Here is a 26,530-nt window from a genome sequence, read left to right as displayed (position 1 = left end):
CTTCTGTCACAACTGCCAGCTTTTCTTGAAGAGCAAGCCAAAAAAACGAGGCCAAATCAGTGTGCAGTTCCCCTTTAACTGGCCTGACAGATCTGCTTTGAAGTGGAGGAAAGGCAAATATGAAAAGAGTGTGTCCTCTAATGGGTGCCTTTTCACTGTGGTATTCCCTGGTCTCCCTTTGCCTCTGGGCTCTAGCTTTGGCTCACTATCCAGGAGGCTGCTTATCGTCTGGCCCTTTGAACAGACTGGATGGGGAGGATGTGTGTGCTATACTGAGCTTTAGTGCCATGAATACAAATGTAGAAATGGCAAAAATTAAGGGGATATTAAAAAGACACCTTTCAAGTGAGTTACCTGAACCTTAATAGGCCAGTAGCTGTAGCAAAAAGTGCCAAATAAGGAAGTTATCACATGTATTGCTTTATACATAGACTGCTTGCTTTGACCAGTAATGTACATTTCTTGCTCAAATTGAGACAATGAACATTGCTGCCTTGTCTCACTTTAGAGTGGGCTATTCTGAACAACACTTCAAAAGAGTGGTCAAAGGATGCTTAAGGCAAGCAAACGGCATCCAGTTAACAGTTTCCAAATCAATACTTAATTTCAGGCAGCCATTTATTGCTTCTTGGTCATTTCTTTGCAGAACTCCACAGCCTACAGTGGGGAGAACAAGTATTTGATACACTGCCGATTTTGAAGGTTTTCCTACTTACAAGGCATGTAGATGTCTGTAATTTTTATCATAGGTACACTTCAACTGTGAGAGACGGAATCTAAAACAAAAATCCAGAAAATCACATTGTATGATTTTTAAGTAATTCATTTGCATTTTATTGCATGACATAACTATTTGATACATCAGAAAAGCAGAACTTAATATTTGGTACAGAAACCTTTGTTTGCAATTACAGAGATCATACGTTTCCTGTAGTTCTTGACCAGGTTTGCACACACTGCAGCAGGGATTTTGGACCACTCCTCCATACAGACCTTCTCCAGATCCTTCAGGTTTTGGGGCTGTCTCTGGGCAATACGGACTTTCAGCTCCCTCCAAAGATTTTTTGGGGTTCAGGTCTGGAGACTGGCTAGGCCACTCCAGGACCTTGAGATGCTTCTTACGGAGCCACTCCTTAGTTGCCCTGGCTGTGTGTTTTGGGTCGTTGTCATGCTGGGAGACCCAGCCACAACTCATCTTCAATGCTCTTACTGAGGGAAGGAGGTTGTTGGCCAAGATCTCACGATACATAGCCCCATCCATCCTCCCCTCAATACTGTGCACTCGTCCTGTCCCCTTTGCAGAAAAGCATCCCCAAAGAATGATGTTTCCACCTTATGCTTCACGGTTGTGATGGTGTTCTTGGGGTTGTACTCATCCTTCTTCTTCCTCCAAACACGGCGATTGGAGTTTAGACCAAAAAGCTCTATTTTTGTCTCATCAGACAACCCATTCCTCCTCTGGATCATCCAGATGGTCATTGGCAAACTTCAGACGGGCCTGGACATGCGCTGGCTTAAGCAGGGGGACCTTGCATGCGCTGCAGGATTTTAATCCATGACGGCGTAGTGTGTTACTAATGGTTTTCTTTGAGACTGTGGTCCCAGCTCTCTTCAGGTCAGGTCCCGCTGTGTAGTTCTGGGCTTATCACTCACCTTCCTCATGATCATTGATGCCCCATGAGGTGAGATCTTGCATGGAGCCAGACTGAGGGTGATTGACCGTCATCTTGAACTTCTTCCATTTACTAATAATTGCGCCAACAGTTGCCATCTCAGCCTTGAGCAGGTCTACAATTTTATCCCTGATGTCCTTACACAGCTCTCTGGTCTTGGCCATTGTGGAGAGGTTGGAGTCTGTTTGATTGTGTGTGGACAGGTGTCTTTTATACAGGTAATGAGTTCAAACAGGTGCAGTTAATACAGGTAACGAGTGGAGAACATGAGGGCTTCTTATAGAAAAACTAACAGGTCTGTGAGAGCAGGAATTCTTACTGGTTGGTAGGTTATCAAATATTTACTTAAAAATCAGTGAGATTATCTGGATTTTTGTTTTAGATTCCATCTCTCACAGTTGAAGTGTACCTATGATAAACATTACAGACCTCTACATGCTTTGTAAGTAGGAAAACCTGCAAAATTGGCAGTGTATCAAATACTTCTCCCCACTGAACAAGGTTCAGATGTTCACATCCCTCCAAGTATTAAAGGAGGATAATACACCAAGGACATAATGAATGAGAAAGTAACTGAATAGGTAGATGGGTGAAGTGCAGATACACGTTATTTATTTTTAAACAATGTAAACCTCCCCCAAAAACCATCCCAAACACATAATTCAATACAAGGGATTTTATTAAAATAATTCAATTCCAAACCATAAGTGACTGTATAATAATAGCCACTATTCAATACAGATGAATGGGGATGGGGGGGTGCTTATTTATTTTTTAATTAATCTGTTGACAAAAGTAGTGAACTGAAAAAACCCACTAGAAATAAGTTTAAAGTTGGATCATGTACATGTGTAAGTGCATTGGATACAGATACATTGGAAGATGATACAGTACCAATTATGACAGACAAACAGGATAGAGGCACAATTACACATTAATAGCAAGAGAGAAAAAGACTTTTTATAGACTATTTATAAAATGATTATGAAGAATAAATATGTAGTGCAGCATCATCCCCAGTCCCTTCTGAACAAAAACAACCACCTAAAAACTACAGCAAACAGACAGACTTACAGCTTGTTTGCTTTTCTTCCACTATTCCTGATCATTTGTATAAAAAGTAAAAACATTTCAAGAGCTTTATAAAAGCTGGAAACTATAGTATGTGAAACCAACAGGCTTGTTCCCATAAAACAAAGATATAGTTTCATTGGTTAATCATTCAGTGAATTATATACCTCTACGACAAAACTATATAAAATGTCAGTGAATATCTTCTCTATATATGTGGCTGTTTATTACATATGTCAAAATGTCTACCACACGAAGCCAACTTGTAACATTGCAAGTAAACACTAAATACAAGGGTATACACATCCTTCATTTTCCAAGTCAGACAATATCTGCCTGAACTTGTGTTAATTAAAAAACTTACAGAACCTGCCAATCAGCAGTTCCATTGCAGAAAGGTGAGCTAATTGAATTACAGTGAGGGGTGCACGGTGCAGAAGAGCGTGCTGGGTCTATCCCCTCTGAGTCAATCAGAACAGGTGGGTTGTGGAGCGACTGAACGTGTGGTACTTCCTCTCAAACATGGATGGCAGGTTGACCATGGAGGGAGAGTGCATCGCCTGGAGGGAACAGAACAGGGACATCGATTAAATTAGGAAATTGATTGTGTTCCAAAACAGAAATGACCCCTCGAGTGTTAGTTTAAAGACAATGAGTTACTTGAGTGTTTACTTAAGTTCTTCTATACGAGGGCTTTTTGATCACAAGTATCCGCTGGGACTTCTGGAGGACAGTTTAAAAGCCTCGACACGAAGAGGGATTGTCATGTGGGCCGCAGAAGCAATCTTGTGGGAAGTGCTTAGTGAAGGATACAAGGTCGTTTTATATGCACCAGTCTCATTTAATTACTTTTACATTCAGCCTTCCCAGCCAAATGTTGGCATTGAACTAATAGAGCAACGCCAATAGAATATTACTGTTCTCTGCCCAACTTGCAAAACAAGCGTTTAAACCATTCACAACATTTTGTCATGTTGTAAAGATGCTGTTCGCTCTCTGCTCATTACTGTGGATGAATCAGATATATTGAAAAGGAACCGTGAGTATGTTACCGCAGCAACTTGAACATGAAAGGTGCTGCATAAAAGCAGGGTGTTTTCTGGGGAAGCACAGAGTCTGTCTGGTTAAAATGCATACATATGACTCTTATTTAAGAGTCTGCCCTATGGAGACACGAGTGTTAAAGGTAGGAGCGTAAACAGGTACGTGTCATGTATACTCCTTCAGTAAGGCTGCTGCTGGCTAATGCCTGGGTGAAAGGGAAGGCCAGCCTGAATAGCAACCCAATTTATGCATCAGCACCTTATTGCGTGCGTGTTGCTATAACCACCACACAATTTCACTTCAACAGGGCCTAGTCATGTTAATGAGATTTGAGGTGACATTATGGTTTAATTTGAGGACCTGGGATCAATAGCGGTGAAAAAGCAATGACCAGACCATACAAGACAGACATGAAGTCAGTGCCAGGGTTTCACAAATGCCCAGTGATGGATTGCCAAAAGGTCTGGAGCCTCCATCCAAACACTCAAGCATCATGCGGCACACAGATGTTGGCTTTATTGGATTAAATTAGTGGGAGAATGATTAAATAACTGTCACCACAACATTTTACTGCTTTGGAGGACATATATCATAACCAAATCATCCACTGCCGTGACTGCTGTAAAAATACATCCCTCCTTATTCCAAAACTGATTGAGGGGGTTTATGTAAAAGCTTGAGTGAGCGTCTGCCCGGTGCTTCAGGCGGATGTTAGCGGAACTGAGTGAGTGAGGTGTGCAGCAGATAAGTAACATCCCACAGAGAGCACGGGAGTGAGTGCCACCCAGGGCTCTAAAGGTCGCATGGGCAACCTGGAGTTTTATTTGAGAACCATTGCGGCAACAAAAAAAAATCCAATACAAAACAATATTTAGCAGCAATACTTCGCTACACTGCTCAAACAAGACCGGCTGAACAAAAAAAATAACGAACCTAGATAATTGTTATGATTATTAGGCTTTGCTTTACTGCAGCTTCTGAGTGCCAGTCCTCTCCCTCCAGCGGCTGCTTGCTTCCAGTTCCCAGGCCAGACACAAGCCCCGCCCCGTCACTCAAGCAGGCAGCAGTTTCAGAGCTGTTTATTTTTTCAGCATGCTGTCAATTTATGCACTCAATATATTCTTAAAAAACAAGAGCAATGCTGCTTCCGAGGCTGCTTCTAAATATGGATCCACATGTTCTCTCTATTAGACTACTAGTTTGTGTATCTTGCGCTCTGCAAAGCGCAAGTTAATCTAAGAAAGCTGGCATGAGCCTAAAATAATGATAATCTCTAATGTTTATTGCTAGCTGGATAGCTAAATGCCATTTAGCAAAATGCACTCGCTAGGGCAAAGCAAACGTTAGCTCTAATACAGGTTGCTACCAGTATTGGTGTAGATCAGCATGTTTGTACAATGGCATGTTCTGAATCAGATGGTCTACTTTAAAACATTTGTCTAAATATAATATCTATTAAAATGTGATTATAGTCCCCTGGGAAACACTGACCAACACTTTGGTTCCTACCCTGTTATAACCCATATCTGGCTTTTTCATTTGATGTCATGCCAAACACCAACCATAGAATTCATAATAATTATATTTCTATGATTCCAACAAATTCACCCAAGTGTTTTGATCTATATCGCAAGTCAAATCGCTATATTTGGTAGATTTTTTGTTGTTGTTACCCATATCGTTCAGCCCACCTAACGACCTGGCAACTTCTCCAGTATATGCAAACATTTGGTGGCATAGAAGGAAAGGAAAAGTGATGTCTTCAGGGGGTGTGCTTCAAAAGTAAGCGAGATGCATATAGGTCCAATGTAGCTTAGGTACCAGTCTCTTTAGCAAACAATTTACTCCCCGTACTCCATGTCATGTGCCAAAGAGACTGGCCTTTCTGCCATCTACAATTTACTGCCATCTATTATTAATGAGATCAAGGAGAACAGAAGATTTTATCCTGATTCAATACCCTCACAGCTATCCTCAAATCAAACGATTATGCAAATATTGATACTCTATCACCTCTTTTCCTCTCCACAGAACACATTGGTATACTGTTGCTAAGCAACAGTTTGTTTGTATAACAAAACATGAGGAATAACTGATGTGTTGTTCAATCCCGACCTACGGTTCCCAATGGTCCCACGAAATGGGAGGGAGGGAAATGTGGTGACTGAGCAAACGTGGGAGAAGGGCCTTGGTGTAAGCTACACCTAGCTACTGCATATGTGTGGAAAACATTTCAGAGGTAAAACATTACATTTGTTTAGTATAGTCCGTTTAACGCCACTCACTACTTCTAGCTGTAGTCTGTTAGTCTTGGTTAGCTTTATGTTCCAGTCGGTAGCCAACTAGCACCCACTCACATGGCTGCTAGCACCATCATGAAAAGGAGCATGAGGAAAGCGCGACAACAGAAGTTGTGAGAATGCAATGTTGAAAATAAATATTTAGGTATGTGGTACTTTCTTAAATGTTGTTTTGCAAATTGACTAAAATAGGCTAAAGAGACTGGTACTCAGACTAGGCCCAATGTAGGCTCTCATTTTGGTGTGCCTTTTTATTAGTCTTTTTAAACTTTTTATGGCTGCAGGGGCAGTATTGAGTAGCTTGGATGAAAAGGTGCCCATTGTAAATGGCCAGCTCCTCAGTCTCAGTTGCTAATATATGCATATTATTATTAGTATTGGCTAGAAAACACTGAAGTTTCTAAAACTGTTTGAATTATGTCTGAGTATAACATAACTCATATTGCAGGCAAAAACTTGAGAAATTCAACTTCCTGTTTGGATTTTTTTCTGGGGGTGGCAGATTTTCAACCAAGCTCTCATTGAAATTACAGCGAGATATGGATGAGTTTTCACTTCCTATGCCTTCCACTAGATGTCAACAGTCAATAGAACTTTGTCTGATGACTAATGTGAAGGGGGGTCGAATGAGACAGGAAATAGTCACCACTGCCACGAGTTGACCATGCTTTCACCATGCACGTTCACAGGGGAAGGACCTGCGTTCCACCGGTCATCTGAAGTCATTCTAATTCTCCGGTTGGAATGTTATTCAAGATATGTAAACATTCTAAAGATTGATTCAGTACATCGTTTGGCATGTTTCTACTGACTGTTACGGAACTGTTTACCAAACGCGCTAACCAAAGTAGCTAATTGGACATAAATAAGACATTTTCGAACAAATCAAGCATTTATTGTGGACCTGGGATTCCTAGGACTGCATTCTGATGAAGTTCATCAAAGGTAAGGAAACATTTATCATGTATTTTCTGGTTTCTGTTGACTCCAACATGGAGGCTGATTTGGCTACTGTTCTGAGCTCCGTCTCAGATTATTGCATGGGTTGCTTTTTCCGTAAACTATTTTTAAAATCTGACACAGCAGTTGCATTAAGGAGAGGTATATCTATAATTCCATGTGTATAACTTGTATTATCATCTACATTTATGATGAGTATTTCTGTTGAAACGATGTGGCTATGCAAAATCACTAGATGTTTTTCGAACTAGTGAATCTAATACGCCAATGTAAACTCAGATTTATTTTATATAAATATGAACTTTATCAAACAAAACATGCATGTAATGTGTAACATGAAGTCCTATGAGTGTCATCTGGGGCGGCAGGGTAGCCTAGTGGTTAGAGCATTGGACAAGTAACCGAAAGGTTGCAAGTTCAAATCCCCGAGCTGACAAGGTACAAATCTGTCGTTCTGCCCCTGAACAGGCAGTTAACCCACTGTTCCTAGGCCGTCATTGAAAATAAGAAATAGTTCTTAACTGACTTGGTAAAAAAATAAAAATAAAAAAAATAACTAACTAACTAATTCTCTCTATTTCTGCTTTTTGTGAATGCTATATTTCGCTGGAAAATGGCTGTGCTTGTCGTCGTTTGGTGGAGACCTAACAATCGTTTGTAGTGCTTTTGCTGAAAAGCATATTTGAAATCGGACACTTTGGTGGGATTAACAACAAGATTACCTTTAAAATGGTATAAGAATTGTGACAGCCCGCTTGGAGTATGCCAAAAGGCAACTAAAGGACCCTCAGACAATAAGAAACAAGATTCTCTGGTCTGATGAAACCAAGATTGAATTATTTGGCCTGATTGCAAAGCGTCACTTCTGGAAGAAAGCTGGCACCATCCCTACAGTGCATCATGCTGTGGGGATGTTTTATAGCTGCAGGGACTGAGAAACTAGTCAGGACCGAGGAGAAGATGAACGGAGCAAAGTACAGAGAGATCCTTGATGAAAACCTGCTCCAGAGTGCTCAGGACCTAAGACTGGGGTGAAGTTCACCTTCCAAAAGGACAACAACTAAGCACACAGCCAAGACAATGCATGAGTGGCTCTGAATGTCCTTGAGTGGCCAAGCCAGAGCCCAGACTTGAACCCGAACGAAAATCTCTGGAGAGACCCTCTCCAAGCCTGACAGAGCTTAACATGATCTGTAGAGAATGTGAGAAACTCCCCAAATAGAGGTGTGCCAAGCTTGTAGTGTCATACTCAAGAAGACTCAAGACTGTAATAGCTGCCAAAGGTGCTTTAACAAAGTGCTGAGTAAAGTCTGAATACTTATGCAAACGTGATATTTCTGTTTTAAATCTAATACATTTGCAAAAAAAAAAATGTCATTATGTAATATTGTGTGTAGATTGAGGGAAAACAATTGAGTACATTTTAGGTAACAAAATGTGGAAAAGTGAAGGGGTCTGAATACTTTCCAAATGCACTGTATGTGAGAAAACAAGCACCGAATAGTGTAGGGAATCATTGTACCATCTAAATCGCTGTACCTACCAAAACCGAAAGTTACTCCACCAGCTTCAAACATCTGTAAAAACAGTTGAATTGATTGAAAATATATTTCAAAGCGATGATTCCCTACACTATTCAGTGGTTGTTTAAAAAATAAATAAAAAATTCTCCCCAATTTCGTGGTATCCAATTGTTGTAGTAGCTACTACAACTCCCGTACGGGCTCGGGAGAGACAAAGGTTGAAAGTCATGCGTCCTCCGATACACAACCCAACCGAAAGCCAGCCGCACCAATGCGCCGGAGGAAACACCGTGCACCTGGCCACCTTGGTTAGCGTACACTGCGCCCAGCCCGCCACAGGAGTCGCTGGTGCGCGATGAGACAAGGACACCCCTACCGACCAAGCCCTCCCTAACCCGGGCGATGCTAGGCCAATTGTGCGGACCTCCCGGTCGCGGCCGGTTACGACAGAGCCTGGGCGCGAACCCTCTGATGGCACAGCTGGCGCTGCAGTACAGCGCCCTTAACCACTGCGCCACCCGGGAGGCCCTCAGTGGTTGTTTTCTAACAAACTGAAATTGAGTTTACAGTGTCGAATTTTAGCAACCAGGAAATGACAGAGCGATTTCCATTAGATAACACAGCCAAAGTCAGAACAGCTTTCACATTTTGACAACAGATGTTGCTCCAGCAGCAAAAATCAATAGTCAAATATCACAGCCAATCACAACACTGGCAAGTAAGTAATACTGTGAATATATTATGGATGTTTTCTTAATCTACAATGCAAAAATCCTGTGTAACACCTTTAAGTTAAGAGCACCAGTGCAACCAATATTTGTATTTATTTTGAGCCCTGGTGCCAGCACAGTCCAGGAATTAGGAGTTAGTCAGTGAGACAGCCACCACCAAAGCACCTATCCCAGTGAGTTAAAGCCAGCGTAGTGATGCTCACATCAGTCTGAGGTCAGTCAGCCGCCTATAGGAGGGTCTCTTTGCGGGGGCTCAGGCAGCCTGCCTTGCGGGGGTCAGAGTAGGGGACCTGCAGGTACCTGCAAGCCCCAGGGGGAATCCTCCCTTTGGACGGGATCCTCAAGGAAGGGGGGCTGGTAGAGTAAGGAGGCATGGTGTGGGTGGTTTGGGGTCCAGGTGGGGTCTCCTCAGGGCAGGGTAGACTAGGGGTGGGATCAGGGGTGTGAATACAGAGGGGAACACAGAGGCGGGGACAGGGGGCGTTGTCCAGGGAGTTCGAGCGCTGCACCACGGCAGCAGCAGAGTTCTTGGTGGAACCACTGAGGTTGAATGTGGAGGTAGAGCGAGCCATCTACACAGTCACAAATCAGAGCATGGGGGGGGTCAGAGTTTTGGGGGAGAGAACTCACAGGACAGACTACTTATCCCACCACTGCACCAAGGTGCACTTAAAATCTCTTTAATAGCCAAGTTGGAGCGCAGTAACTTCCTTCAAATATTTAGTGTTGTATGATTAATCTTTACCGTTTTAGTAAAAGGAAAGAAATATCAGGAAAAAGGGTAATCAAAGATTTTAAAAAATTAAGAATGACGCAGTTAGAACAGGAAATAAATGTCTAAAAGTTCAAAACAGGCATGTGAAAACTGCAGCCATTGTCAAAATAAAATAGCTTGCACTGAAGGAACAGCAATTTCACCATTAGACATAAACTCCTAATGTGTAACCCATTTACCATCGTGCTTTGGAGAGCACTGCAAATGGATCTTCAGAGGGAAACAAGGTACTTGGTGCAATTAGACAGCCCATGTCAAAATGGTACATTACATATGTTTCCTCTGCCATAGCCCTGTTAACCTCCTTCTGACTTGTAATATTCCCCTTTAGCCTCTTGACTTGGTTAGACAAGCCTTGTTCAAGGCCTGGACTTGGAAGTATAAGGGTGGGGATGGATGGATGAACTTACAGACAGGGTGGCACTGCTGCCCACACGGCTCATGTTCTCAGAGCTAGGGCCAGGGCTGTTGTCATCTGGGGTGCTGTTGGCCATGAAGGCTCTCTGGATCACCCGTTTGGGTGTTTTGGTGAAGGAAAAGGCTCTCGTTACCTGGGGTGTAAACACAGTCACACAAACACTCAAAACCTGACTCAAAATAGCTCTTTCTAACATTCAGCTGTGAACATGTCTAATATCCAGCAAAGGCCTGTGTGGAATACAGTAGTGAGACGGGCTAATTCTGAGCCCATTTTACCTTCTTTGAAGTCTTTTTGATGACTCTAGAGGCTTTACTCAGTGTGCTGTCCATATCCTTTGTGCTCACTTGGACAGAGTCAGGCTCAGTGCACTGAATTAGATCTTGCTGTTTAAAATAGAAACAAATATAAATATCCAGCCCATTCTGCAACGCTGTCAAAATGCAAAGTGAGAAGCAGTTGTCCGTTTTTGCAAGCAGCTAGAGCTCATTGGTATTCAGGGTGCGGGGAGAGCCAGTGAATCAATTAAGATAGCAAGTACAGGTGGTAGTAGAGGTTTACATCGCCACCTAGTGGACACCTCACTCAAAGCTGGAATAGCCCGGGCACACCGCCGAAGCTTATTACGCCTGTTTTTAATTATGATGGTAAACATACGTCTGTCTGTAGCAGCCAATTACTAGCTAGCTTCCTCAATCAATCCCTAATACTACATCAGTGAAAAGACCTGTGGAGGAGAGAAACCAACCCATCTATGTCTGAAGTGTTAAAGTTCAAATACAATTCCACTTCTAATTACATTAATCCATCTTCCAGTTTAACCACAGAGGACAATCTAATAGAATTAAAATGACCAAAAAGGACTCTTGCGCAATATCATTTGAAAGTGTGATAAAAGTGGCCTAAATAATTAAATAATAGCATTTGTGTCCTCTTCAACCTCCAGAGACCAGTCACTGTTCTACATGAGGACACCAGACCAGTGAGGGAGGCCTTGGTCCCTCCGGCCAGTCTGTCTGTGTTAGTGAGAGGACGAGCAGACAGGCAGCATGTGTTGCAGCTTGTGTTCTCAGGAGCCCTCCCACCCAGCCCCGTCTGGCCTATAGCGACTCAGTGGACCACTGTCTCTCGCATCTCTCACCGCGTCAGCCTTGCAGATGGTATTGGCCACCTGGCGACAGAGCATCTTCAGCCAGGTTGACTTCATTGTGTCCTCAGTGGTCAGCTGGAAGCTGAAGAGAAGATTCTCCTGCTCCGTGGGCGGGCGCACCACCAGGGCAAAGGCATTATGGCAATCTGAGAAAGGGAGAGAGGGGGGTAGGGAGAAAGATTTGAGCTTTCTGGTTTGGTCGACTCGATGTATAAAATAGTCTAGCTGCCCAAACATTTCTTCCATTTCTCTTTAAGACACGTAGAGGGGCATCTCTGTATGTATCAACATTACGGCTGGCACAATTATTGTATAACCACCAACGGTTATGGAATAACAGTCATAACCGGGTTATTTAGTGTGTAACGAAAAGGTGACTTAAGACGAGACGGCCGGGCATTCGTGCGGTCACGTCCATTTCTGCGGTAACGTGGACTCTTAACGTGATGAAACTTTGTTGGTCCTTGCTGAAACAAGCAGTGTTGTAGCAAACTAGTCTTCGGATGACTAGGCAACACAACCCCCCCCCCCCCCCCCCATGAATCGAATTGGAACCTCTAGCCCTTGCAATTTGACTGGTAAACTCATTGGTACACTCACAAAGGCTGCCTGGTATTGTGATGCAATCATTTCCATGGTAATGTAGAATGTTCATACAAATTATGTTAGCAATGTGGCTCACGCAATCGAATGTGTTTTTTGTAACGTCCGTTGAGTTGACTCAAATCACAGCACATATTGATAGGTACACCTCCTATGCTTTTCTTACACTCGCAATGGCTGCCAGTCCACCCATTACGACATCATTGACTTGAACGGGGACGCCAATTCTATTGATTAATTTCTATGGCAGCACATTCAGAGAGGAGAAAATGTGCTTCTTGAAAAAAAAGTGCATTTTGCTACTCAAACAGTTATAACCGTGACCAGTCTTTTCGCTGACCAATATTAACAAAAACTCCATGACTGTCATAGTCCTAATCAACATACACTGCTTATAGCTAATACAGTGCATACTGACAGTGAAATTAAACCTAGCAGCTCTATTACAAGGCCAAACATAAACTGCTAGTGGGAGAGAGGAGAGATGTTTACTTGATGATGTCTGGGCTGTCATATCAGACAACTACTGTTGACTCCCAACATTAGGCTATCCAGTATGCTTATGAATGAGATTTCACATGACCAAAAGTATACAGGGGGAGACAAGGACAGAATTAGCAATAAACGTGCTCAGAGAACACCGTATTCACCCGAAAGAATCACACAAACCAGCACGGTCCTGTTGCTTAATAATAACGTTCACCCACAAGAGTCTAAGCCATGTATAAGCGGGGGGGGGGGGGGGGGGGGGGGGGGGGGTTCTACTAAGCTATAGCTATATAGAAAAGTTTACACTAAGGATCACTTAGCTACTTCATTTAGAATTGAGAGACAGAGATATCCATACATATATCCATCCACACACATTCAAAAGTTTGGGGTCACTTAGAAAAGTCCTTGTTTAAAGAAAAGCTAATTCTTTGTCCATTAAAATATCAAATTGATCAGAAATACAGTGTAGATATTGTTAATGTTGTAAATGACTATTGTAGCTGGAAACGGCTGATTTTTTATGGAATATCTACATGGCCAGAAACAAATAACTTTCTTCTGAAACTCATCAGTCTATTCTTGTTCTGGGAAATGAAGGCAATTCCATGTGAGAAATTGCCATGAAACTGAAGATCTCGTACACAGCTGTGTACTACTCCCTTCACAGAACAGCACAAACTGGTTCTAACCAGAATAGAGAGAGGAGTGGGAAGCCCTGGTGCACAACTGAGCAAGAGGACAAGTACATTAGACTGTCTAGTGAGAAACAGATGCCTCACAAGTCCTCAACTGGCAGCTTCATTAAATAGTTCCCGCAAAACACCAGTCTCAACGTCAACAGTGAAGAGGCGACTCGGGGATGCTGGCCTTCCTAGGCAGAGTTGCAAAAGAAAAAGACATCGCTCAGACCGGCAAATAAAAATATTAAGATGGGCAAAAGAACAGACACTGGACAGAGGAACTCTGCCTAGAAGACCAGCATCGTGGAGTCGCCTCTTCACTGTTGACGTTGAGACTGGTGTTTTGCAGGTACTATTTAATGAAGCTGCCCGTTGAGGACTTGAGGCATCCGTTAGAAATTGTGAGAGATGTATGTATTTTTTGGGGAAGGGGGGGGGGCCTTAGTGCTACAGTATAAGCCCATACATTGAATAACATATTCACTACATGGAACAGATAAACACCGCCCCCCCCCAAAAAAAGATCTAAAGGAAGTTTGTTCTGAAGTGTCTGTCCTATAATCTGAGAGATAAGAAAGATCAGGGAACATTTGAAATGATTTTGACATGTATTTAACCCCTTATTTCTGGCACTTAACAGTCTCCATATACGGTGCATTTGGAAAGTATTCAGACCCCTTCCCCACCTTTTGTTACGTTACAGCCTTATTCTAAAAATGTATTAAATACACCCCCCCCCCCAAATCAATCAACATGCACACAATATCCCATAATGACAACATTTCTGAAAATGTATTATGAAATACAAAACTGAAATACCTTATATACATAAGTATCAGACCCTTTGCTATGAGATTCCATTGATCATCCTTGAGATGTTTCTACCACGTGTTTCTAAATTCAATTGATTTGACATTATTTGGAAAGGCACACCAGTCTACATAAAAAGGTCCCACAGTTGACAGTGCATGTCAGAGCAAAAATCACACCATGCGGTCCGGAGCACTCAGGACCTCAGACTGGGAAAAGGTTCACCTTCCAACAGGACGACTCTAAACACACAGCCTGAGCCCAGACTTGAACATCTCTGGAGACCTGAAAATTGCTGTGCAGCGACACTCCCCATTCAACCTGACAGAGCTTGAGATGATCTGCAGAGAAAAACTCCAAATACAGGTGTGCCAAGCTTGAAGCATCATACCCAAGAAGACTCGAGGCTGAAATCGCTGCCAAAAAGGTGCTTCAACAAAGTACTGAGTAAAGTGTCTGAAAACTTACGTAAATGTGATATTTCAGTTTTGTATTTGTAATAAATTAGCACATTTCTAAAAACCTGTTTTTGCTTTGTCATAATGGGGTACTGCATGCAGATAGACGCAGATTTTTTATGCATTTGCAAACTATTTTTTTTTAACAGTTTTAGCTTTGTCATTATGGGGTAGACAAAAAAAAAAAGAAAAAGGATACATTTTATAATAAGGCTGTAACGTAATGTGGAAAAAAATTGGAATACTTTCACAACGCACTGTATACAGTACTTCCATACATTTTTTCAACTGATACTGGGGGACCTTCAGATGAGTCTTGTGAGAACTGTGGGTGTCCGAGAGCAAAACAACCAACGTGTACGTGAGTCATCTTTCCATAGAGGGGTCACAATAGTTTGAAGGCCAAACCAGTTTGGACACTTTTGTGAGACGATTTTGTGAGAAGATAGATTTTAGATCTCAGTCTGACAAACAGCTCTGACCTTTCACCGCAGATCCAAAAAAACATCTATAGCTTAAACTGACAGATTTTTTAGGTTTTGTATTATTATTATTATGCTAATTAGACTTCTGCGGGGGCGCGGACATCGTATCAAGGGGGTTAAGCACTGTCTGTTACGTAGTTCCTTAGAGAACATGCAGGACCTGGGGCTCACTCACCCTCTGTATCCTGCAGGTCCAAGACCCTCCTGATCTGGGACAGAGGCATGAGGGTGATGTGTTTGAGTTGGGCTGCAGGCCGCGTCTGGCCCAGAGGACTCCTGAATGTGCTGATCACCTTATGTCTCTTCCTGGCAATCTGCAAATACAGACAAAAATTCTGAATCAAAAAGTGGCTTAGGTGGTGGGTGTGGCAATGGGTGCAGTCGGCCAGTCTGAATTTGAGAAACTTTTAGAGTCCCCCGTCTTGGCGATGTTGAGAGATTTTTTAAATGTTAAGGCAATTTTTTGCAATTCTACACATTTCTCCATGAAGTCAAGACACATTTAAAGCTAATTGCACGCTGTTCGTTAAAATGTTTCCATGATTTGTTTTTTACTCAAACATAAAAATCAACTACTGAATTCATTGTTTTTAGAATTTAAAATGTGCCTGTCTAGCTTTTATTTTGGTGATTTTTATAATATAATCTTTGACAAATAACAAAAACTTATCTTTACTACATACTTCCTATCTGAAGTATGTGTCCCCTCAGGGGGAGATTGATAGAGGTTATGCTGTGACAAATCAATAGGGCCTCTTATACAAGGCAAAAAGTCCCAGTCATTAGCATGCGTTTCAATGGCCGGTGTGGGGGCCGGGGCGGAGGTTTGCATCTGTCCCATGAAGGCAGGGTGATATCTATCGGGCAGAGAGGAGTGGAGATCTGAATACAGAGGAGTTAATCAATGAATAATTCAAGAGTGCAGCCCCTGCTCTCCCCATCCTCATTACCAGGCCGCTCTGACTCTCCTGAATCAGGACGCCTCACCCATTCTGGGTTTGATTGCTCACCCCCATACTAATGTAACACTTCACTAATTAGGAGAGCGATAAGAAACTGTCAGCAACGATATATCGCACATCGATAAATAATTCACTTTTTTCCCCTCCAACAATCTCCATTTAAGCATTTCAAATTCCAAAGATTTCATAATGAGGCGGAGGGTGAGAGGACGACAAGGGGAGTAGCTGGTATGGCAAGATGGTGAAAATGAGCGATGGTGTTAACTTGGAGAGCGTTTGAGGTGTATTGTAAAGTTGTACAATTTAAAGCCATGTCACAATAAGGTGGCATGTGAGCAAGACCAAAGTTCAAATGGTAGGTTTTTCCCCTTTCAAATATGTTCAGTATTTTATTGAGCCCGTCTGGCATGCCAGATGGGAGGGTTTGCACTTTTGTTATTATTTAATTGATGTGGGCGTTACCTCGAGACAGTCGTTGAAGAGAAAGAGTGTGACATTTTCACCTCGGTCACAGGGTTTGTCTCCCAGGGCGATGGTTTCCACCCTGTGGACCAGGCTGCGGTGGGACGAGAGCAGGTTGGCCTAAAGAGAGAAAAGGATGAATATCACACTCAACTAGAGGTCGACCGATTAATCGGAATGGCAGATTAATTAGGGCCGATTTCAAGTTTTCATAACAATCGGAAATCGGGATATTTTTAGGGCCGATTTTGAAAACTTTAGACCTTTATTTAACTAGGCAAGTCAGTTAAGAACACATTCTTATTTTCAATGACGGCCTAGGAACGGTGGGTTAACTGCCTTGTTCAGGGGTAGAACAACAGATTTTCACCTTGTCGGCTCGGGGGATCCAATCTTGCAACCTTACAGTTAAATAGTCCAACGCTATAACCACCTGCCTCTCTTTGCACTCCACAAGGAGACTGCCTGTTACGCGAATGCAGTAGAAGCCAAGGTAAGTTGCTAGCTAGCATTAAACTTAATCAATCATAATCACTAGTTATGCACATGGTTGATGATATTACTAGTTTATCTAGCGTGTCCTGCGTTGCATATAATCGATGCAACGCTGGGGGATGATTTAACAAAAGCGCATTTGAGAAAAAAAACACAATCGTTGGACGACTCTACCTAACCATAAACACCAATGCCTTTATTAAAATCAATACACAGAAGTATATATTTTTAAACCTGCATATTTAGCTAAAAGAAATTCAGGTTAGCAGGCAATAGTAACCAGGTGAAATTGTGTCACTTCTCTTCTCTTCTCTTCAAACGTCACTCGCTCTGAAACTTGGGAGTAGTTATTCCCCTTGCTCTGCATGGGTAACGCTGCTTTGAGGGTGGCTGTTGTCGTGTTCCTGGTTCGAGCCAGGAACACAACGAGGAGAGGGACGGAAGCTATACTGTTACACTGGCAATACTAAAGTGCCTATAAGAACATCCAATAGTCAAAGCTATAGGAAATACAAATGGTAGAGACAAATAGTCCTATAAATACTATATTAACTATAACCTAAAACCTCTTGCATTGGAATATTGAAGTCTCATGTTAAGAGGAACCACCAACTTTCATATGTTCTCATGTTCTGAGCAAGGAACTCAAACGTTAGCTTTTTTACAGGGCACATATTGCACTTTTATTTCTCCAACACTTTGTTTTTGCATTTAAACCAAATTGAACAGGTTTCATTATTTCAGGCTAAATTGATTTTTATTGATTTATTATATTGTTAAAATAAGTGTTCATTCAGTATTGTTGTAATTGTCATTATTACAAATACATTTACAAAATATATATATATTTTTTAAATTTAAAATCGGCCGATTAATCGGTATCGACTCTTTTTGGTCCTCCAATAATCGGTATCGGCGTTGAAAAATCATAATCGGTCGACCTCTATACTCAACCAAAGACATCCAACAGCCATTTGTGAATAAATAAATAAACATCACCAGAGATACCTTCATGATTCAATCACAGGCCTCATTTAAAGCTTGAATCCTTAGTGGTGAAACTGCCACATTCGTTTGCGATATTACAACAAAGTTACTGCAGTCAACGAAAACGTATTTTCCCATTGCACGGGCAATAGAGCACAATATGAGGCTAACCTTGGGAACATCTACATTTGAACAATTCTAATCATTTAATATATAGCCTACACCATCACAGTAAATCCATTATTTCTTTAGACAGGTCAACAAAAAAAAAGTTAAATCAAAATGTATTTTATATTTGAGATTCTTCAAAATAGCCACCCTTTGTCTTGACAACTTTGCAAACTCTTAGCATTCTCTCAACCAGCTTCAGCTGGAATGCTTTTCCAACAGTCTTGAAGGAGTTCCCACATACGCTGAGCACTTGTTGGCTGCTTTTCCTTTACTCTGTGGTCCAACTCATCCCAAACCATCTAAATTGGGTTGAGGTCAGTGGATTGTGAAGGCCAGGTCATCTGATGCAGCACTCCATCACTCTCCTTCTTTGTAAAATAGCCCATACACAGCCTGGAGGTGTGTTAGGTCATTGTTCTGTTGAAAAACAAATGATAGTGGGACTAAGCTCAAACCAGATGGGATGGAGTATTGCTGCAGAATGCTGTGGTAGCCATGCTGGTTAAGTGTGCCTTGAATTCTAAATAAATTACAGACAGTGTCACCTGCAAAGCACCCCCAAATCACCACACCTCCTCCATGCTTCACGGTGGGAACTACACATGCAGAGATTATCCGTTCACACACATCTCACAAAGATTGGAACCAAAAATCTCAAATATAGACTCATCAGACCGAAGGACAAATTTCCACCGGTCTAATGTCCATTGCTCGTGTTTCTTGGCCCAAGCAAGTCTCTTCTTCTTATTGGTGTCCTTTAGTGGTTTCGTTGCAGCAATTCGACCATGAAGGCCTGATCCACACAGTCTCCTTTGAACTGTTGATGTTGAGATATGTCTGTTACTTGAAATCTGAAGCATTTATGTGGGCTGCAATTTCTGAGGCTGGTAACTAATGAACTTATGCTCTGCAGCAGAGGCAACTCTGGGTCTTCCATTCCTGTGGCGGTGTTCGTGAGAGCCCGTTTCTTCACTGAGCTTGATGGTTTTTGCGACTACACTTGCAGAAATGTTCAAAGTTCTTGACATTTTCCGTCTTGACTGACCTTCAGGTCTTAAAGTAATGGAGTGTCATTTATTCGCTTATTTGAGCTGTTCTTGTCATAATATGGACTTGTTCTTTTATCAAATAAAAGACCAAGTCCTTATACCCCCTAACTTGTCACAACACAAATGATTTTCTCAAACGCATTAAGGAAAGAAATCCCACAAATGAACTTTAGGCAGCACACCTGTTAATTGAAATAAATTCCAGAGGACTACCTCATGAAGCTGGTTGAGAATGCCAAGAGTATGCAAAGCTGTCAAGGCAAAGTGTTGCTATTTGAAATATATTTTGATTTGTTTAACACCTTCTTGGTTACTACATGATTCCATTTGTTATGTCATAGTTTAGTCAAAATAAAGAAAAACCCTTGAATGAGTTGGGTGTTCTAAAACCTTTGACCGGTAGTGTATTCATAGTGTTTGCAAATATTTTAATAGCTTCCAGTTAATTTCGCTGTTAGTCAGCACCTCCACAATAAATAATTTTCTCTGGGTGTGCACCAGCTCATGCTTTCTATTAGACAGGTCTAAAGAAACATGATATGAAGAAAATGTAGCCTATTTCAGAAGACAGAATAGCATATTCTGAGTCGTCTTTATGTTAGGCCCTGATCTGGCTATGACAAATGGCTGTGGACTACACTAGTTCATTTAGCAGGCAAGATTTGCTTTTAATTACTGTGGCATTATTTTAAAGTAAGAACACAATTGAACATAGCTGAATAAAATACAATTTTCCCCAAGCGATTCCCAAGGAAGTGCTCACATGCGGATATTCCGTGTTGAGCGGTTAACAAAGAAGTAGGTCCTCCTATATGTTTAATTTAGTGTTATTCATGCAACTTTAATTGTGGTACAAATGTTAGGCTATATGTTTTGATTTCTAATACATTCCAAGGATGCAAGTAATGATTTTTTTTAAATGGCATGAAAGGCAAGCACTCTGCTCCGTTTCTTGCACAGGCTGCACACACTTAATCAGTCTCTCATTCACAATTTGACAATGCTATCGCCAATCGCAATTCGATTGCGCAAAGACTGGGTTTATAAGAACATGTTTGATAATGCTCTGTAGGCTACATACAGTGGGGAGAACAAGTATTTGATACCCTGCCGATTTTGCAGGTTTTCCTACTTACAAAGCATGTAGAGGTAATTTATCATAGGTACACTTAAACTGTGAGAGACGGAATCTAAAACAAAAATCCAGAAAATCACATTGTATGATTTAAGTAATTAATTTGCAAAATCGGCAGTGTATCAAATACTTGTTCTCCCCACTGTATATATGGGCTATCCAACTGTGTTCCAGGGGTCTTGGGCCTTTAGGCTACGTTTTTGGAGTTATTTGGCGACTTTAGTTGTGATACAAACCTTATCAAAACACATTGGCCTATGGGCAAGGCTACATGACGCACGCAACTATGATTGGAAAAGTCGCAAAAATGCGCTGTTTCTAGCCTTAGACTGCACACGCTGGGCATCATTCACAAGTGATAATATTCTCACCCCATCAGACTATTCTCAATTTAATCTAGTCTTTCACAGTATTTAGTATATATATATATATATATATAACAATTTATTTTTAGGGTAATTGACCATTTTCATGCACCTGTCGGAACAGGGGCTGGGTAAAAAAAAGACATCTATATACACTTGAATAGCGAACGGAGGACGCTTTTCATGCCAGCCAGGTAGGCTACTCTGATTGTAATGCAAAGCAAAGAGCTTAATATTAGGAAACTTGAGAAACAAATATATAGTATGCCTTGCCTATGGAAAGCTGATGGAATCCTCTTGTTAATAGAGGCCATCAAAACTCAGTTCTCACTCAATTGCATAGCCTGTAAAAATGTAGCACAAACTGGGCTTATAGGAACACGGATTTCATTCCATGCATCAACCAGCTATGAGGAGCTGGCTCTCACAGCCCAACAAACAATCCTATTCCTCTCAAACGCTGAATGTCAGGGCTCTCATGAAGTGTTTGGTTTGATTTGATGACCATCAGTGGCATCAGTGCTCAGTTTTGGAGAAACCTAGTTACCGTGACCCAACGGTAACGTGGAATTTGACAGCGGTCAAGACTTAATATGTGGCATTAATATAGTCACCCTAACAGCCCTAGCTCTGCTTAACCAAATCCAGATAAGAGCTATCCTCACAGCCCAGAGCCAGAGGTGTACCAATTCACTCCCTCTAGTACCAACTCAAGTGCACTATGATCACCTCAAAACCGGACACCAGAACACAGAAGAATGTCTTGGTTCACATTATACACACAGCGCAACAAAAATTGTATCCAGAATGTAGCTTGAAACATGCACAATAAGCCATGCATTACAAGATAAACATATGCATTGAACAGCGCGAAAAATGCATCCCAGGGAAATTTGAAATATGGGTATCAGCCTGAACGCATAGGGAGAGGCCTGGCCGTTAGTGTGCCGAAGGACAGCAATTTATAGATTAAAGGCTCAACAAAGCTTGCCACATTCTAGTGACGAAATACACAAACTTACAGGGCAGCCGTCAACTTCATAGACAACATCAAAGATCTGCTTCTGTCCCTCTGTCTTTCTCTTGTCTTCGTTTATATGACTGGGGGATAAAATGCATTCCGTTTAGCCAACTGATACTACAGTCATTTTATGTAAATATGAGGGATAATGGATGAAGCTTCAACTTAATTACAATAAAATGCTTCAGGCATTGCTGGAAATGCACAGTTGACTCACGTCATAACTTCCTTGAGTGATTCGATTGCCTTCTCCAAAGTGATTTTGTCAGGGTTGTCATCGGCAGTGTGCTTCTTAATATCTGCAGCATGGATGGGGTCAATGGACAATAACATACATAATTGATAGAATAATGAAAAGTCAACGGCAAACTGGTATGACAAGGACAAATTTGTAACAGTGGATAAAGGCGAGGAGCATATTTTTCCTTTATGACACTTCAGTTGCAAATCAAGCACTCTTCATAGTGTTGTCACGATAACAGAATTTTGAATTCGATACCAGGTTTAGTATCACGATACTCTATACCAAAACGATGCCACGGCAAAAAAAAAGAGCGGGGAGAATTTTTTGGTGGAAGGCTAAACTAGTTACAACTTATTAGTTAGCAACATATTGATGACTTAAATTTCTCAAAACAATATGCAACACAGTAAATGTAATGTAGGCCTGCTTACCTGTTACAATTGATCCATGTTACATTTAAAATTACATCAAATTTCATTCAGCCCCGGTCTCCCGTATGCAGTCACGTCGAATTGCGGAGCACTTTGCTGATACTGTTTCAAAAAAGTGCAGCTGGCGCTAGTTTTTTTAGGAGTTGAAAAATAAATGAGGTTGTGATGGAAAGCTGGTCTTTTTAACAAGGGCCAACAAAAGTGCTTTCAAAGCGTTTCCCGCGTTTCCTTAAAGCGGACTGCCCTTTGCACAAGAAACTAAGCCTAGTACTGCCTTGATAGAATTCAGACAAATTGACAGACACGATCCGCTCAGTCAGTTTACGACATGAGACACATTTGATAGAAGTACCGAAAGTAACAGAAATACTACAACTGAACCGTTTTTAATGTTGTAGTATCTATAAAGTACCACAGTCTCGTGATACCGTGCAACACTTCTTCATACTGCAGCTGAGGAGAATGCATTGCAATTAGTACTTCCATCATAGCACATATGCAGCATGTTTCTCAACATGTGGCTGTCAAGTGTGAGCAGTGTGTGTGGTGTAGTCTACCGTTGAGAAGGAGGGCAACGCTTGGCAGTCTCTGCACGGGGCGAATCAGAAGCTCCACCAGCTTCTGCCGCCCACACTCGGGCTTCGACTGATTGATCTGGAGGCAAGAAAACACTAATGTTGAAGGAGAGAAGACCTGACAGATGTCGCAAACTACTCATATAAACATGCTCACAGAGTTTCTCAAAGCTTACTTCACATAAAGAGATGAGAAATGAAAGATCTTCAACATGAGGCATATGGTAACTTCAAAACCCACACCCACATGGATGTATACACGAATGTACATAGTCTCACATACCTTGAGGAAAGCATGGAAACGTGGCTTCTGCTTCTCACACCTCACTATCGTATCCTTGCTCATCTCAAAGAAGTTGACGAATGGTGGGTAAGCCTTCACCAGGTCTTTAGACTGACAGAGAGAAAGGAACAGTCAGTATGTCCAAAATGGCTAAATACAACAGTCAGAACAAAGGCTTGTTATACTCACGTATTTGAGAATGATGTCCCCGACACTCTTGTCCTCAGACCAGTCCATAACCAGCACTTCCAGATCGGCCTGTCAAAACAACCCAATAAGCAGAGACACACAGAGGGCCTTTAGATGACTACTGCAGACTGAACTCTTGTTCAGGTCATTAGGGCGACGCACAATTGGCCCAGCGTCCTCCAGGTTTGGCCGGGGTAGGCCGTCATTGTAAATAAGAATTTGTTCTTAACGGACTTGCATAGTAAAAAATAAATAAAAACTTTGGACATTTCCAGGAGAGAAGTGCTTACCTTTATCCTGGTGTGTACATCATAGATCTCTGGGATGCTGCCAAAGATGGTCTTGATTTCTTCCTGAGCCAAAATGGGTCCTCCAACCTGGTCTTCCTTTTCCAGGGGGAGTTTGAACAACTATAGGAATAGACATTTCAGGTGAGACACAGCCCAGATCCCACTATTCCCTTAACCAATACACACACCCCCCAATACAGATACCATTGACGTATGCATGGGTGGAGAAGTCAACCAACTGGCTGTGAAACAAGTGGTTTAGATAAGGCCTCACCATTTCAGATTGAATATTACAACCAGAATGTCATAAAAAACGTAGACACTAAATCTATTTTCAGCATTGGGGAAGAGAAAAATATTTATAGAGTGCAGGTATGTATTAAATATAACAAGCCAACCTCCCCATCTAATCAAAGACTTAGAAAACACCCAAACAATAGGTCTTTAATCTAATCAACTACCAGGAATTCATCCCATTAAAATTCCTGTGATCTAGCCAAGCTATATTCAGCTTTCCCTGTAAAAGGTATAAAAAGAGGTTCTAAATGGCTTTTAATTACAATTTGTTCTAATAAAAACACATTTTAACGAGCGCCCAACATGTGTGAATCATAACGGAAAATTAGTATTCAAGCCCACTCTTGGCAGATCAGCTTATCGGCGAACTTCAGAAGGCAGTGGACACGAGGTCGACCTGTCAGCAGTCAGTGTTAAAGACCATTTGATGTGAAGATTGCCATCTGTCTCATCTGAGCTTGCATGGTGTAGTGGACATGGGGCAGAGGACATAATACTACTGGTTACTTCATAGGGGTGAGTGAGCTAAGGAGTCGGTACATTATTTTTGGCATAGTGATGTTTGCTTAACCAGAGAGTGAGCGAGGACATTCCATTCTACTGGTATCATAGTAATGCTATAGCAAGCAGAGAGAGATGGAGAGCTGCCAAAGTGGGAGCAATGAGACAAGGAAAGGCCTGAGGCTTGGATCGATGAGCAACAGAGTGAGTGGTGTGGTGTGAGTGGGAGCCTGCCTTCCTTGCTGACAGTCCTGACGCTCATAATCCTATTCATTTTCTCCCCCACTGGTCACTGGACTCAGGCACCGGTGGGACAGCCTGATAAGGACCCTAGCATCCCCGGTGGTGTTATGTGAACCCATGTCCACAGCAACAACAAACCTGCATGACTGTGGTGAGAATATCCACATAGTTGCTCTCTGTCTGGTATAACTCCTTGGAGACCTGCCATCTTGCAGACTGCTTCAGGACAGCAGGTGTAGAGCTCTTCGACGGCCGGGAGTGTTCTGGGAAAGTGCCAGAGAGAGTCAAGAAGTGAATATTGATTGAGACAGTGGAGAAAAACATGTTTTCTTCGACAATACACAATCCAGAACTTCTGTACTTTTTTACTTCCTGTATGTCTCATAGTTGAGGAAATAAGAATATATTGTCTGACATGCAAAGTGAGAGCTACTCTGTGGAAGCGTTGGGCTTTTGTCTTAGCTAGCGAGAATCGTTTGAGAAGACAACAAGTGTATTTCATATCATCTTACCCTCAAATCAACTCTGAGCTTTAACAATCTACTATTCTTCCTATTGTACCTATTTGATCAGAAAGACAGCACGAAAAAAAAAACCTTATACAGTTTCTAATATAATGCAAAATCAGATTCCATCACAATGACAGTTCAACTGAGTGACCTGTCTTCTCCTGGCCTGCGCTAAGATAGAGTGACTCCTGGGATGAGTCCATCCATGAAGCCTCCTCCGTCTCTGTGGCCTGGGCCGGCTGGGGGCATGGGAGGCCCTCTAGTGTGCCAGTCTCCTGCTGAGGGGTAGGGGTGCTAGTGCAGTGGAAGGTCCACTCTTGGTCTGCCCCCCTACTCCTCTCTCTGGCACTCCTCATCCTCCTCTGCCTGCTGGTCTCAGCACATACACTCAAACGCCTGCTGCGCTCTACACTGTTCTCTGAAAGACAGGGTGTTCAGTCTCATTGGGGGGGGGGGGGTTCAAACAGAATAGCAGAGCGTGTTGCTTCTTCCTGCCTCCCTCTGCAACCAGCAGTGACTGTCCCCACAGTGGCCCTGATTACAACTGACGTGAGACCCTAATTATGCTATAAACCCTGTCTCTTTTTGCCTGCAATAACTTTTAACGAGGACAGAGGGGCTTATTAACAACCGTCAAAGTGTTCCCAGAACTGTGACATGACGTCTGGCTGATTATGAGTGACTATGGCTCCTCTCACCTGCCAGGGCCTTGCAGGTCTCTGGGGTGTTGGAGATGTCCAGCAGAGAACCAATGGACAGGGAGTGCTCGGCAGAAGGCCTCTTGCGGGGGGGAGGGAAGGGGGAGATCTCCGTCTCCTTGGTGAGCTGGGCCAGAGTGTCCCTCAGACGCCTCCTCTTCCGGTTACTGTTGGGTGTGTTGAGGGACAGCAGGGACACAGCCTTCTTCATCACAGGACTATCCATCTGAGAGTAGCAGAAACATGGGCATGACGAATGAAGGTGTATGCAGATAACAAGTTTGACGAAACCCCCACCGTGATAATTTCACCTAGTTTATTAAGCAAAGCAGTGACGTGGAAGTGTACGGACTACATTTACATGCACACAACTACAATTGGGAATACTCAGATTTATATAATAGTTTGATAAAATTGTTAAGATGGTTTGCAAGACTACATGCTGAGGTA

The 26,530-nt window shown here is 42.2% G+C and overlaps 1 protein-coding gene across 3 annotated transcripts in view; it reads right to left on the bottom strand.

Annotated features, from left to right (window-relative positions):
• Window positions 1-2,334: 2,334 nt before the first annotated feature.
• Window positions 2,335-26,530, bottom strand: part of LOC139410188 (epithelial cell transforming 2) — a 32,937-nt gene continuing 8,741 nt past the window's right edge. For 2 of the 3 annotated variants that reach the window (XM_071155647.1, XM_071155648.1), the window contains 14 exons: window positions 26,081-26,306; window positions 25,012-25,136; window positions 23,833-23,952; window positions 23,543-23,611; window positions 23,354-23,464; window positions 23,053-23,149; window positions 22,038-22,119; window positions 21,822-21,900; window positions 16,598-16,717; window positions 15,349-15,487; window positions 11,637-11,791; window positions 10,774-10,881; window positions 10,488-10,628; window positions 2,335-3,304 (listed from right to left, as the gene is read on the bottom strand). In XM_071155647.1, coding sequence (XP_071011748.1) covers window positions 3,215-3,304; window positions 10,488-10,628; window positions 10,774-10,881; window positions 11,637-11,791; window positions 15,349-15,487; window positions 16,598-16,717; window positions 21,822-21,900; window positions 22,038-22,119; window positions 23,053-23,149; window positions 23,354-23,464; window positions 23,543-23,611; window positions 23,833-23,952; window positions 25,012-25,136; window positions 26,081-26,306 — 1,662 coding nt within the window. In that variant the 3' untranslated portion in view covers window positions 2,335-3,214. Of the gene's footprint in view, window positions 3,305-9,505; window positions 9,875-10,487; window positions 10,629-10,773; window positions 10,882-11,636; window positions 11,792-15,348; window positions 15,488-16,597; window positions 16,718-21,821; window positions 21,901-22,037; window positions 22,120-23,052; window positions 23,150-23,353; window positions 23,465-23,542; window positions 23,612-23,832; window positions 23,953-25,011; window positions 25,137-26,080; window positions 26,307-26,530 lie in introns of all 3 variants that reach the window. The other variant, XM_071155646.1, reaches the window with a different exon arrangement.

This window comes from Oncorhynchus clarkii, chromosome 5, assembly GCF_045791955.1.
Source record: "Oncorhynchus clarkii lewisi isolate Uvic-CL-2024 chromosome 5, UVic_Ocla_1.0, whole genome shotgun sequence".
Taxonomy (NCBI): domain Eukaryota; kingdom Metazoa; phylum Chordata; class Actinopteri; order Salmoniformes; family Salmonidae; genus Oncorhynchus; species Oncorhynchus clarkii.
Note: the sequence above shows the minus strand (reverse complement) of the source record. Positions and strands in the feature narration are given on the sequence as shown.